Here is a 12,356-nt window from a genome sequence, read left to right on the forward strand (position 1 = left end):
ATCTTTTATGTATAGTCAATGAAAAAGTTGCAACTCCTATGAGCTCATCGAAAATACAATTACGTTAGAGTCTCTTCTATACAACTTATAATTGCAAGTTAAAACTTGCAACTACATGTATTTCTGTATAAAAACACCATTATGAATGAAAAACCTAATGGACATATTTCCAAAGTCTTAAAATCTTTTGTTTTAGTATAGGTAGTAAGGGATAACGCTAAAAACACTATTATAGTCAAATGTATATTTTCAACCTTTAGCATCTTGGAAAAATTACTTTTACTTTTATTTTTGTAAAATTACAAAATAGTCATTATTTGGTATGAGTTATTGAAGTATAGTAATTTAAAATTAATTAATTTCAATTAATTTCATAGTTAGAGCTAATGTACGTGTATAGGCAAGGGAGCATATTCGTTTACTTACTAATATTAATAAAATATAATGAATTGGGTAATCTTAACTAATCTAACATTTTATCTTACATCAAGGTACCTATTTATACTGCTGCACTAAATATATTATTGTATAAATAATTGTATGCTAATTGCAATATTATTTTCGTTGAGAATTATATCTAATTCAAACTAATTTTTTTATTAGCCAAATAAGATACCGAATAACCTTACCCTTTTATTTAATCTTATATTAGTTATAATTAGGAAATAAATTATTTGATTTTAAATTGCGATAATATGCAATTTTCATAACAACTTGTATTTGTAAAGAAAAAATAATTGAAAAAAGTATTTTCTCAGTTGGATAAGGATTAAAAACACAAATTTGACTATAATATAATTTAATGTAAGCCCCATACATTAAATAACATTAAATTACAATATGTTCAAATTTGTATTTTTATTCCTTATCCGGCCGAGAAAATTATTTTTTACTTTCAAACGCTTCTTAAAAAATAAAATCAATATCTAAAAAAAATAGTTCTACTTGAATATCATGGTAGACCACCCTGTAAATAGATATTTATATTTTATTTCTAAATTTAAGTTGTTGTACATGTAAAGATAATGAATAATACAAAAAAGTATCGATTGGTAATATTTTAGTTTATTTTCCTTTGTGTTTGATATGGTTTAAAAATTACATATAATGCACAGTGAACTACGTGGATGAATTGCGAGCAGATACATAATACGTTTAACAATACGAGATCCGTGTCGACTGAATAATCTAGGTATCTAAAGCAGAGATGTGATTACTAACTTTTTTTTAGAGAAGAGTCGACCAGTAACAAATAACATTAAAATAAAACCATAATAACTGCTAAATAAAAAATAATAAAAAATAAATACATGGGGAACGATAAATAACGTGTTATGATTCAATTTGGTTATAAAAAACTACGTTTAGTACCTATTATATTATTTAAGATTTATCAAAATTTTAGAGCACGATGGGGTTTGAAAGCTCCTCTCTAGTTTTCCATGAATACACCACTGATTGAGAGCTGAATAGCAAAATAGTAATGAATTCATTTTTAACAATAATAACAATAATAAATATCACTAATCAAATAATAGTAATGAAAGTGTTTAACATATATAATAGTATACCTTTATTGTAGTTTCCTTTTATATTTCAGCCGAACACTTTTAATCCTCGGATGTAATCGTGATTTGCCATGTATAGCTCTACGTTATCTGCAATGGATTGTTTCATATTTTCACGACGTTTTATTTTCTATATTTCGTTCATATAATCACGATTATACCGTAAAATATTGCGTGTACCTTTTAATTGTATTAACATTTGACCTAGAACTTAAACATATTTTCGAGTCATACAGTGGAGCCTTATTAGGGTAATTACATTTAAGCGAAACAATATGAGATGGTATATACGTACAAAATATTTCAATGGCCCCTTTAAATGTTTGTAAACTACGCTTTAAGCTATTATAATAATAAGCAATTCGCGATGAAAACATTTTTACAGTCCTTCACTTAACAGCCCTTTCCAATTCAAACGCTAAAGCTGTGTGCCTTAACTTAAACTATTTATCAAGTCTTTGGACTGTAATACGAATCCGAGCAAAACTTGAATGTTCCACACAGGTAAAAGGATAACGAAAATTTGGTATGGTGCATTATATTATATATTATATATTATGATAAAGGTACTTTGTGGTTAATGTGAAGTTAAAAAAGTATACTTATCAAAAAGTTATGAGTTTCGAATGTACAACAGAAATGCAACAATATTTTTTTATATCCATTGGACCTCGAACTTTGATAGTTATCTAGGTGGTCATACTTAGGTTAAAATAATGTGTTTTCAGTATGTTATTCTTTTATAATCTATTATTTAAATATCTAATTTTGGGGTCTTTTTATTTTTGGACATCACCCTTTTCGGCCAAAAAGTACCTCTCCGTTTTCGGCCAATGTCACTTTTCGGCTAAAACTTACCGTTCTCTATTCACTCAGTACAATTTTCTTTAAAATTTGCATTAACTAAAAATGTGATTATTTGATAATAATCATAACGTAAAACTATGCGAAAAAATAATAAAATAAAATAGTAGGCGATAAAATGTTATATCATATTACCTTAGTAAATTATTTTTTATTATTATTATCAAAGGTCAATTTAAAATCTGTACACAAATTATGACAATAAGCAAATTTGATGTATATAATAGGGTTAAAATAACGCGAGAAACCCATTGGTAACACCTTTTTTGCTAATTTAATAGATATCTAAAACATTTTCATTGTAATCTGCGTGGCGGATATTTTGGAAGGGTAACGGTGGACATTAAAGTTGCTAAGCATGCTTAAATTTTGGTGGAAATGATTGTATATTGTTTTGATTAGTTTAATGGTAGTACTTATTTTTAAGTCCTTGCGTAGGGAAAGGTTAGAAACGTACTACGAGGCTTTAGTTAGTAGCCTCAACGTAATTGATTAGAATGCCTGAATTGGCCTGATGTTTGAGGAATTTACAGGACCCCATATTGCGATTTTATAAGATCATAACTGGTCTTATGATTGACTTACTTATAAGTAGTTTGTTTTGAAGCGGTATTCTAGAGTTGAAGAGGGGACGGTAATCTATTGTTTGCTGATTTTTTTCTTTCTCAAGTTAGTCTTTTATCTAGTATTATGCTCAAGTACCAATTTGTATTCGATTCGAAAAGGTAAGAGGATATAATCACATTAATAATTAATTTTTGCTTGACAAATTTTACTATTTTTATAGTCTACAATGTATGTTTAACTTCGTTCATAGTAGTATTTTTGGAATTAAAGATAAACCAGAGTTGTTACTTGTTTGATATAATATAATGTGACAGTGTCCAAAGTATAGTCATATAGACCCTATAGTACTGTTGTACTTTATCGTTTCCATATTATCTTATATATATTTATAGCAAAAAATATTTTATTACCATAATTATTATTCTAAGACTATATTTACTTTTATTCGACTTATGTAATATATTATAACATTTTATTGCCAATTATTTTATTTAACTATTTTTTCACACAGTTGTGTGTAATAATATCTATCAAAAAATCACATTTTATTAAAAATAAAAATGTTTATGTTCAGTTGTTCAATTTGTAAATTTAAAAAAAATATATACTAATTAAAAAGGAATAGTGGCCAACGAGAGAACAGTAAGTGTTGGCCGTAAACGGAGAGTTACATTTTGGCCAAAAAGAGGACGGCCCTTTTTTTATTACAAATTTCCTGTTTTGAAAACGTTCAATAGCCAAAAAGAACACCCAATATATTATATAACCGACTCGCATGCATGCATTATTATAACATATACATATAAATTGTAATGTACTTTTGTAGTTGTCGCGCGTACTTTACGACGTTAAGACGATATCACCGCAGTTTACGCCCTTTTTATTTTCCTGCAGTCTATTGGCATACTTTTGAAAGGAAATCATGAAATATTCACTCCGATATGTATAGAACATATGTATACATATATAGCCAAGATAGTCTAGTAAATCTAATAAATATATATATATTAGAATATCATGTCCCCGGTCCTAAACACCTTTATTTTTTTTCTGAGTATAGTTTTGGGAAAAAACAATGTCGTATAAAACGCAAACGTCTTTAATAACATTTCCTCGTAATAATATTATTGTAAATGTACAAAAGGTGATTTTTTTAACGTCAAGATCTTTCTCGGAAAATGTTTATGTTTCTAAGAAACATTACACATACATAGTTTCATGGTTTGAAGTTTTATTTATTGAGTCTATTTACCAGACAACGTAATCAACTATATAGTTAGAGTAATAAGTGTAAACAAAGTTTTCACAGAAATCGTTTTTTAAATTTTAAAATATATTCTTTGATTTATATTTCTATGTGAAAATATCGGTTATGTGTAAAAATCGAATACATAGAAGCAGAAGTGGATTACAAATATAAAGTATTTAGTATTTAAAAATAAGTAGGGTACCTCACTAAATGTTTTAAAGATTGATGCATTACTCCATGGATTTAAACCTTTATTATAATTAATTAACAATTAGCATTATTCGAAGGTAACGTAACTAAATCATTTATGAAATAACTTAAGGGTAATTTAATTACACTTTCTTGAGAACTACTTTTCTATAACGAAGTTGCCTTTTAAACTTCTTGAGTTAGTTCTTCAAAGTAAAGTGTTATTTTAGAATATGAGTGATGCGAAGAATGTATTTGATTTAACATGATGTGTTTTATATTTTATTTATTTTAAATCAAGATGTCGACCTAAAATTTTTCCAAGGTTATATATTCTGATAAACCAACATAAAAAATTAGAATTAAGAAACAAATACACTGTATAGAAAACCCATTTAAGAGTACCTACATAGGTGGTTTGAGATTTTTCAGTTGATGATTCGATCATAGTTAATACCACCTATCCACTTACCAAACAGTCATATTAGGTACAAAAATTTACAGTATCTCTATTAAATTACCAATTTGATATTAACTACCGCTGCCAGTTGCCAAGACCAAGAACCACCTATTAAGATGACACCTACTCCAAACTTTTTGGTAGTTCAGTGTACCATAAAATTCATGATCAAGCCGCCTCTGATTGCAACCCAGCAAACAGTAATAATAAAATAATAATAATCAGTGGTGAATTCTCCAGGTATGCTCAGCATAGAAGTGGCTTAGGAATAAAAACGTTATTAATCAATAATATATTATGTATTTTAAAAGAATACAATGTATAACAATAATGTACTTTAATTCTGTTATACTTTGTAACATTTAATGACAGAGCATGCGATAAATGTGTGTGCAAGTTATACGACGCTTTGTTACCGCTGTAAAATACCAGTTATTCCGAGACCACCTCTACTAGCAGCCACGGTATTTATTACCCCGGGCATGCTCATTGGGTTGCACCTCGTCAATATCTTAATTTATAAAATGTATATGAGTATATGGTAATTTTTTCTTCGTTTTGTTTTATTGTGCTATTTTTTAATATTGTTTATTTAGTTAAATATTATTTAAATAAGAGCTATTGTATATATATATTAAATTAAAGTCTTAATAATAAATTAATACAAATTTGTGTATTATTATATATTATACGTCCAAGAGCGAGCCGAATTGGTTACAACGCAGCAATCGATACAATAAATAACGTAAGAAAAAATCGTTTTTTACACCATTTACTGGCCGAAAACCGTTCGAAAATACGTTACTACGCTACATGGTATCGTAGATACGGATGTACTTAGTCGAAATAACATACTTGGAAAATGCATTTCGACTTGTTAGCGCCTTTTGGAGTGCAATTCGAGAGCAACATAACCAAAACCGCATTATATCATATTATTATATAAAATATTCAACTCTGGTGACCACTGTTGCTGCAAACCTTCTGACAACTGTTACAAAGAAATATTATCGGCAGCGACATCGCATCACGTAAGTATACTTGTCACATGCGTACGTTGTACTAGACCCTCGGCCCAGGGTACACGGTCGCTTCTACCGCACGCGCTGGACGCACGTTCGTCATCGGGGGCGGAATACTGGCCGGGTGGGTCGATGTAGGTGCGGATATAAGAGGAAGGATATAAGGCTAAACCCCCCCCACCCTTTGAAATTAGTTAGAACCATAACAGATGTAGCTACTTAAAATATTTAAAAAATTAGACGTAAGAAAGACTTTGTATGAATAGGCGTGCGCAACGAATTATGGCAGTAACTCAGTTTACTATATTTACTATATTATTTCATTTCTAGATCCGCACCCGGATAGACTTACCCGAGTCGTCTGAAAATTTTAACGGTCGGACCCAGGGCTGGCTTTAGCTTTTTCGGCGCTCAGTTCAAGAATTATTTTGGCAATTCTCCATATTAAACGACTTAAACATATAACTTAAACAGGCAGAATTTCAGGAACTAGAGTGACGTCATTATAAATATTATAACCTAAGCCTCATTCATAATCATAAATGCTTAATATAATTTTTCAAACGAGCATATTTGCCATATATTTATAAATCATTCAGAGAACCAACATAATATTACTTGTAATAATATAATGATAGTTTATAAAACTGTTATTGTACCTACAAATGTGGCCAATCCTTGCCTTATCTATATGTCGATAGAATAATAAATAATGATAATTATAATAATAATCAAATTTGTATTGAATCATATCGTGAAATTATTTTTTCTGTTTATAGTAGATAATTTGCGTCACCAACGATTGATAAAATTTAATTATAATTTTGACGCCTCTCACGCACCCTTCTGATTTTGGCACCCTGTGCCATCGCAAGCGTCGATCATATCTAAAACTGGCCCTGTTCTGACCTCAAGCTAGGTTTGTGGTCGTAACTCGTGCCACTTGTTCGCTAGTTCGTACAATTCGTACCCGTCTGGGCTTTCAGAGCATCAACCCACCCCTGTATGTCGTAGATATTTCTCGGGATGAGAAGAGGGGACGAAAGTTGCAGCAATTGTAAACAACAGTACACGTGCACGTGCAGGAGTAATATTGGACATAATTGCTACATACGATCACATCCCACTGGTCCAACCCGTGCATAAATGGTCCAATATTCGACGACAGTTTTAATACGTGCGTTACGCCAACACCGCCCATTAGGAAAACTTAATTTTTTTTACTATCAATAATTAGCACGTAATTAGCATGAATTTGCATGACCAATTTCGCAATTTACATGTCATCCATTTCTCCAGAATCGCAAAAATTAACGGGCGGTGCTTGCGAAACGTTTCGCCAGCACCGCCCAATCGCAAAAATGAAATTTCATATATTTTTTCATAGCCATTATTTAGCACGCAATTAGCATGAATTTGCACGACTATCATCGAAATTCGCTTGATCGTTGTTTCCGTGCAATAACGTATCCAAGAATTTGCACGTTTCACCAGCACCGCCCAAAATCGAAATTTTGCGATTTCCTAAAATTCAACTACGCCATCGTTTAGCACGCAAAATAGCAAAATATTCCTGAGGTTCTACAATATTCGGGGAAAAGTTTTAAACTTAGAGGAGTTTGTAGTTATCGCCGTGGACTTAGTCGTCTTAGAACATCCATAGGTCACTATTTGACATTGTGTAAACGTGGACCCCACAACTGGGAAATATACGACGATCTACAAAATAAACAAAAGGCTGTAAAAGAAACCACCACAGTTCCTTGTGAAATTCTCATTTACACAATATAAATTGGAATATCAAAATAAAATTTGTTGGTTTTGTTGTAAACAAGTCAGACATAAAATTACACTTATGTTTTTTATTCTAAATTTTTATCACTTTGTTTAAGGTCTTTTTTGGATATATGTAATTCATAATATATAATATTAGTTATAATTTATGTATTAAATAATAATAAATAGTATTTACTTTTTCGAATATTTATATTACATTAGTATCTATACTACCTATGTCAAAACTATAAAATTATGACCGGGATTGGTAAATTGAGTCCCAGCTAATAACAAATAATAAATGTTTTTTTCAATTCTGAACGGAGTGAAAAATGTATTGATATAACAATGATGTATGTTTTTTGTGTATGTGTACACCATAACTACATGAATTAATACCTCAAAGTCAGAGATAGTCTCCAGTAGAAAATTGGAAACCAATTCTGCATTTTAAAGATTAAATTTAGAAAATCTCCAATAGTTTTCAAAAGCGTCAGGAAAAAATCCTAAAAAAGCAACGGAAAAACATTAATTTTTATTCAAACCCAGTTTTCGACAAAAATGATTATTTTATTTTACAATAGCTCAAAAAAATAATAAGTTTAAAAACATAAAATTTTCACCAAATATTTATATTAGTGTTGTCTATAGACAGTTAAATTTTCAAAGCATTTTGACTTTTTTCGAGCTATTTATTGACAATTTACACCATGGACTTTTTTTTTAAATATCGATTAAAAATTCGGCCACTCAAAAAATCTTGAAAATTTAATACAGAGTGCCTTATAAGTTTTCCTTATCGGATATAAAAAAAACAAAAAGTGTAAGTAACAATTGTATTTTTATAAGTGCATAGAGTTCAAATTTTTACGAAATATGTAAAATTCGCGAAAATATTTAAGTGATAGTCATGCAAATTCATGCTAATTGCGCGCTAAATGATGGCGTAGTTGAATTTTAGGAATTCGTAAAATTTCGATTTTGGGCGGTGCTGGTGAAACGTGCAAATTCTTGGATACGTTATTGCACGGAAACAACGATCGAGCGAATTTCGATGATAGTCGTGCAAATTCATGCTAATTGCGTGCTAAATAATGGCTATGAGAAAATATATGAAATTTCATTTTTGCGATTGGGCGGTGCTGGCGAAACGTTTCGCAAGCACCGCCCGTTAATTTTTGCGATTCTGGAGAAATGGATGACATGTAAATTGCGAAATTGGTCATGCAAATTCATGCTAATTACGTGCTAATTATTGATAGTAAAAAAAAAATCAAATTTTCCTAATGGGCGGTGCTGGCATAACGCACGTAGTTTTAATCGGCCAACAAGATTTTCCCGGTTCATATAGTCTACGGCGGACACGTCGTGTGAAATGAATTAAATCTCCCAAAAAATTGTAAATCCATCGAAAATAATTTTGCTATCTCGTTTTGTACCGTAGATACATACTGTTTCACCGTTTGATCACATTGTATAACTGATGCACACATAATGTTTGTTTTAATTTTTTGATTATCTGAACACTAACGTACGATATGTATTAGGCATGTCTTAGAGAGTAAACTCACCGCAGACTAATTTTTTATTTATTACAATGATATGTAATCAATTTAGGAGACGAAAAAAAAAAATAACAGCCAACTAACCGTATATTATAGCGTTATCGTTTATTTTAGTTTCAGAAAAACCTATTTCAATTAATTGAAAATGAATACCCCAACGAAGAAGATGAACAAAGAAAAACAAACAAAAAAGTAAATCACTGTACATAAGTTCATTAGTTTGTTACTGTTCACCACTTATATTAATTTAATACCGTATATCTTTACTCATATAATTAAGTAATCAGACAAAAAATAAAAAATAAAAGTAAATTTAACATATTATAAATGTAAAATAAAATGAAACTTTATTCATAAATATGATATGATACCTGCATAGTTATAATATTTATGCCAAATTATTTTTTATTCTTCCTTGATTACTCATTGAAATATTTTCTTTTTCAGGACTTTGTCTTTGGAAAAGAAGACTGATACTCAACAAAAAAGGTAAAGATATTAAGTGATTTTCAACTCTGGAAGTATCATAATTATTTTGCCTTGCGTATAAGTTGAAAATAGTTAATTTTAAATTGAGTATTATTATTTAAAATTACTAAGTTCAGCTAGTAGAAATGTATTAAATACTTATTTACTATGATATAGAACTAAAGTTAATAAAGTTAATGAATCTGAACCGAAAGGACAAATGAAGAGGAGTAAAAATAATGGTTTGTTAAACGAAATGGCTCAAATTTCATTAGTTAAAGAAAAAGGAAAACGTGATGTACCTAAAGCATCCGTAGAGACTACACAGCTCATTCAAAAGTAATTTATAATAATTTAATAAGTTTAATTTTTTTTTTTTTATTATTATTATACAGTTTTCCTTACATTTGTCATCTAAACCTTAATAACCTTAATACCTAAGTGTAAAAAATTTAATTTTTTAACATTATGTAAATTGGATCACAATGGTATAAGAAGTTGAAACTATGGATCTAAAATGTATTGAATATACAATTTTTTACATAGTAATCATTAAAAAGTTTATGAACCATCTTTTTTTTTAATTTATCGGTCGATTAAATATTGGATTTTAAAATTTATTCTAATCTTTGCCGGTAGTAATTGAAAAAATTTTCAAAAAAATTACACGATTAGAAGAAAATAAGATTCATTTAATGACATAATTAATATACGTTTTAAAGAAAATTTATCATTTAGATTGAAGAATAATAATATATCTCTTATATTGAGTATCAGGTTATTACGTTTACTTTATTCATCAGATCATCTGTCCAATCGTTCTTTTTAGACTGTTCAAGGTCCATGAATAGTAGAATATCATTCTTCGCTTCTAATTCCAATATTTCTTTCGGTGTGATATAGGCTTTCAACTGCGGCGGCGGTACGTGATTGAATATCTTGCAAAGGTTTTATGATAGAATTAAAGGTACAATATATTTGGTAATTTTTACACTTACTTAGGAGGGGATGCAAACTATTATACTTATTCGGGTTCCAGCAAATATACTAGCAATAAGTTCCTTGACTTGCTTCCAATCTAAACCGTCAAAACCGCAACCGATTTTCGGAATTCCTAATTCTGTTAAGTTCATTGCTTTCATTTTTTCTAATAGGGACTTGAGAGCTACTGTTAACGATTGTATTATAGGTTTTCCGCCACTGTATTGCTTTGTAACCAAGTAAAAAGCTGTCTCATTACGTTCGTTGACAATCACGCCAACATTTCCTACGGTTAGGTTTTGGTCGAAGAGTTGACCAACACCGCCGAAATAACGTCTAGCAATCGATCGCAACCATTGTTATTTTCATCAATATAATTTTTTTAAGATATTTTTACTTGAATTCCCCCGCAATTCCAAATTCCATTCTTAAATCCTTGGTATCGAGCTGAATACCCGTCATTGAAAGAAAAGTAATTATGTTTGAAATGTCTTTGCACTTTTGTACTGAGATGCAACAAACCTATTTTAATAATAATATTATTACTAAAGTATAGATATTACGAGTTTATTTGATTTTTATTTACGTGTTTCATAAATGTATAAATTATTTATCATTCGATACATATCAAAGCTATATATAAGTATATATATATACATGCTATACTCGTATATGCTATGTCTGATTGAAAGGTTTGAAAAGTTAAATTTTATAAAAATATAATTTATATTTTGTCCGTCCATAGGTTATTGAATGATATTAGAAGAAATGTGTTATGTCCTAGAGACGTAATCACATATTTCATACAAAAAGTAAAAATTAATTACTTGTTCACCAGTTCAACGGCATATTTTAGTTCACTTGAAAGAGGCTTTAACAACATTAGGAAAGGCATTAGAAGCTATAGAAATTTTGCTTTCCAGAGTGGACCTATTAAACCCGTCGATAACTTCAAGTTTATATCACGAATGGTATCGATACTGAGATCCATCTTCTATGACTCTGAATTGTGGCCGCGTGGGGACACAAACCAAATAAAAGAGAAAGAAATATATGAAAATTACTGCAGGATTGTTATTAACGAAGTTAGAATTGTATCTAAAGCAACAGCAGTTAGCAACTTACCGAAAACCGGAGGTCCGAAATAGCGTAATGTTTCGTCAAATAATCAAAAGTGGAAAAATGCTTCAACGAAAAAAGAATACGCGTAGAAGATAGGTATTTTTTATAAATAAATACGAAAAGTTACACCCACATCCATAATTCATCTATAAACGATACAACAATGTTTTATAAGATATTTAAAAAAAATTTTAATTACTATAAATATGAATTGAACCAACCGAACTCAAATTCATATTTAAAGTAAACATTCAGTAGGTAGATGCATTTCATAATCTATGTAAACATATCAGCATAATATACATACTCAGAATGGGACACCAATTTCATAATTTATTTATTTATATTTTCACCTCTTTTAATCTATACAAGATTTATGATTTTCTGTTCCTAATAGAATATTTCAATTTTAAATTATTATAAGATTATTAATTACGAACTCAACAATAGTTAAGCATTAATTATATATTTATAAATGAGATTTTTAATATTTTTTTATAATTTACTAATAAAATATATAGATTG

At 29.5% G+C, this 12,356-nt stretch overlaps 1 protein-coding gene across 1 annotated transcript in view; it reads right to left on the reverse strand.

The window, feature by feature from the left end:
- Nucleotides 1-10,510: 10,510 nt before the first annotated feature.
- The window catches only part of LOC112690950, a 4,296-nt gene continuing 2,450 nt past the window's right edge, over nucleotides 10,511-12,356 (reverse strand). The window contains exons 2-4 of the mRNA XM_025565059.1: nucleotides 11,107-11,231; nucleotides 10,727-11,045; nucleotides 10,511-10,666 (exon numbers count right to left, since the gene is read on the reverse strand). Coding sequence (XP_025420844.1) covers nucleotides 10,727-11,045; nucleotides 11,107-11,231 — 444 coding nt within the window. The 3' untranslated portion in view covers nucleotides 10,511-10,666. The remainder of the gene's footprint in view (nucleotides 10,667-10,726; nucleotides 11,046-11,106; nucleotides 11,232-12,356) is intronic.

The sequence above is a fragment of the Sipha flava genome, unplaced genomic scaffold (assembly GCF_003268045.1).
Source record: "Sipha flava isolate LNK unplaced genomic scaffold, YSA_version1 530_pilon_pilon, whole genome shotgun sequence".
Taxonomy (NCBI): domain Eukaryota; kingdom Metazoa; phylum Arthropoda; class Insecta; order Hemiptera; family Aphididae; genus Sipha; species Sipha flava.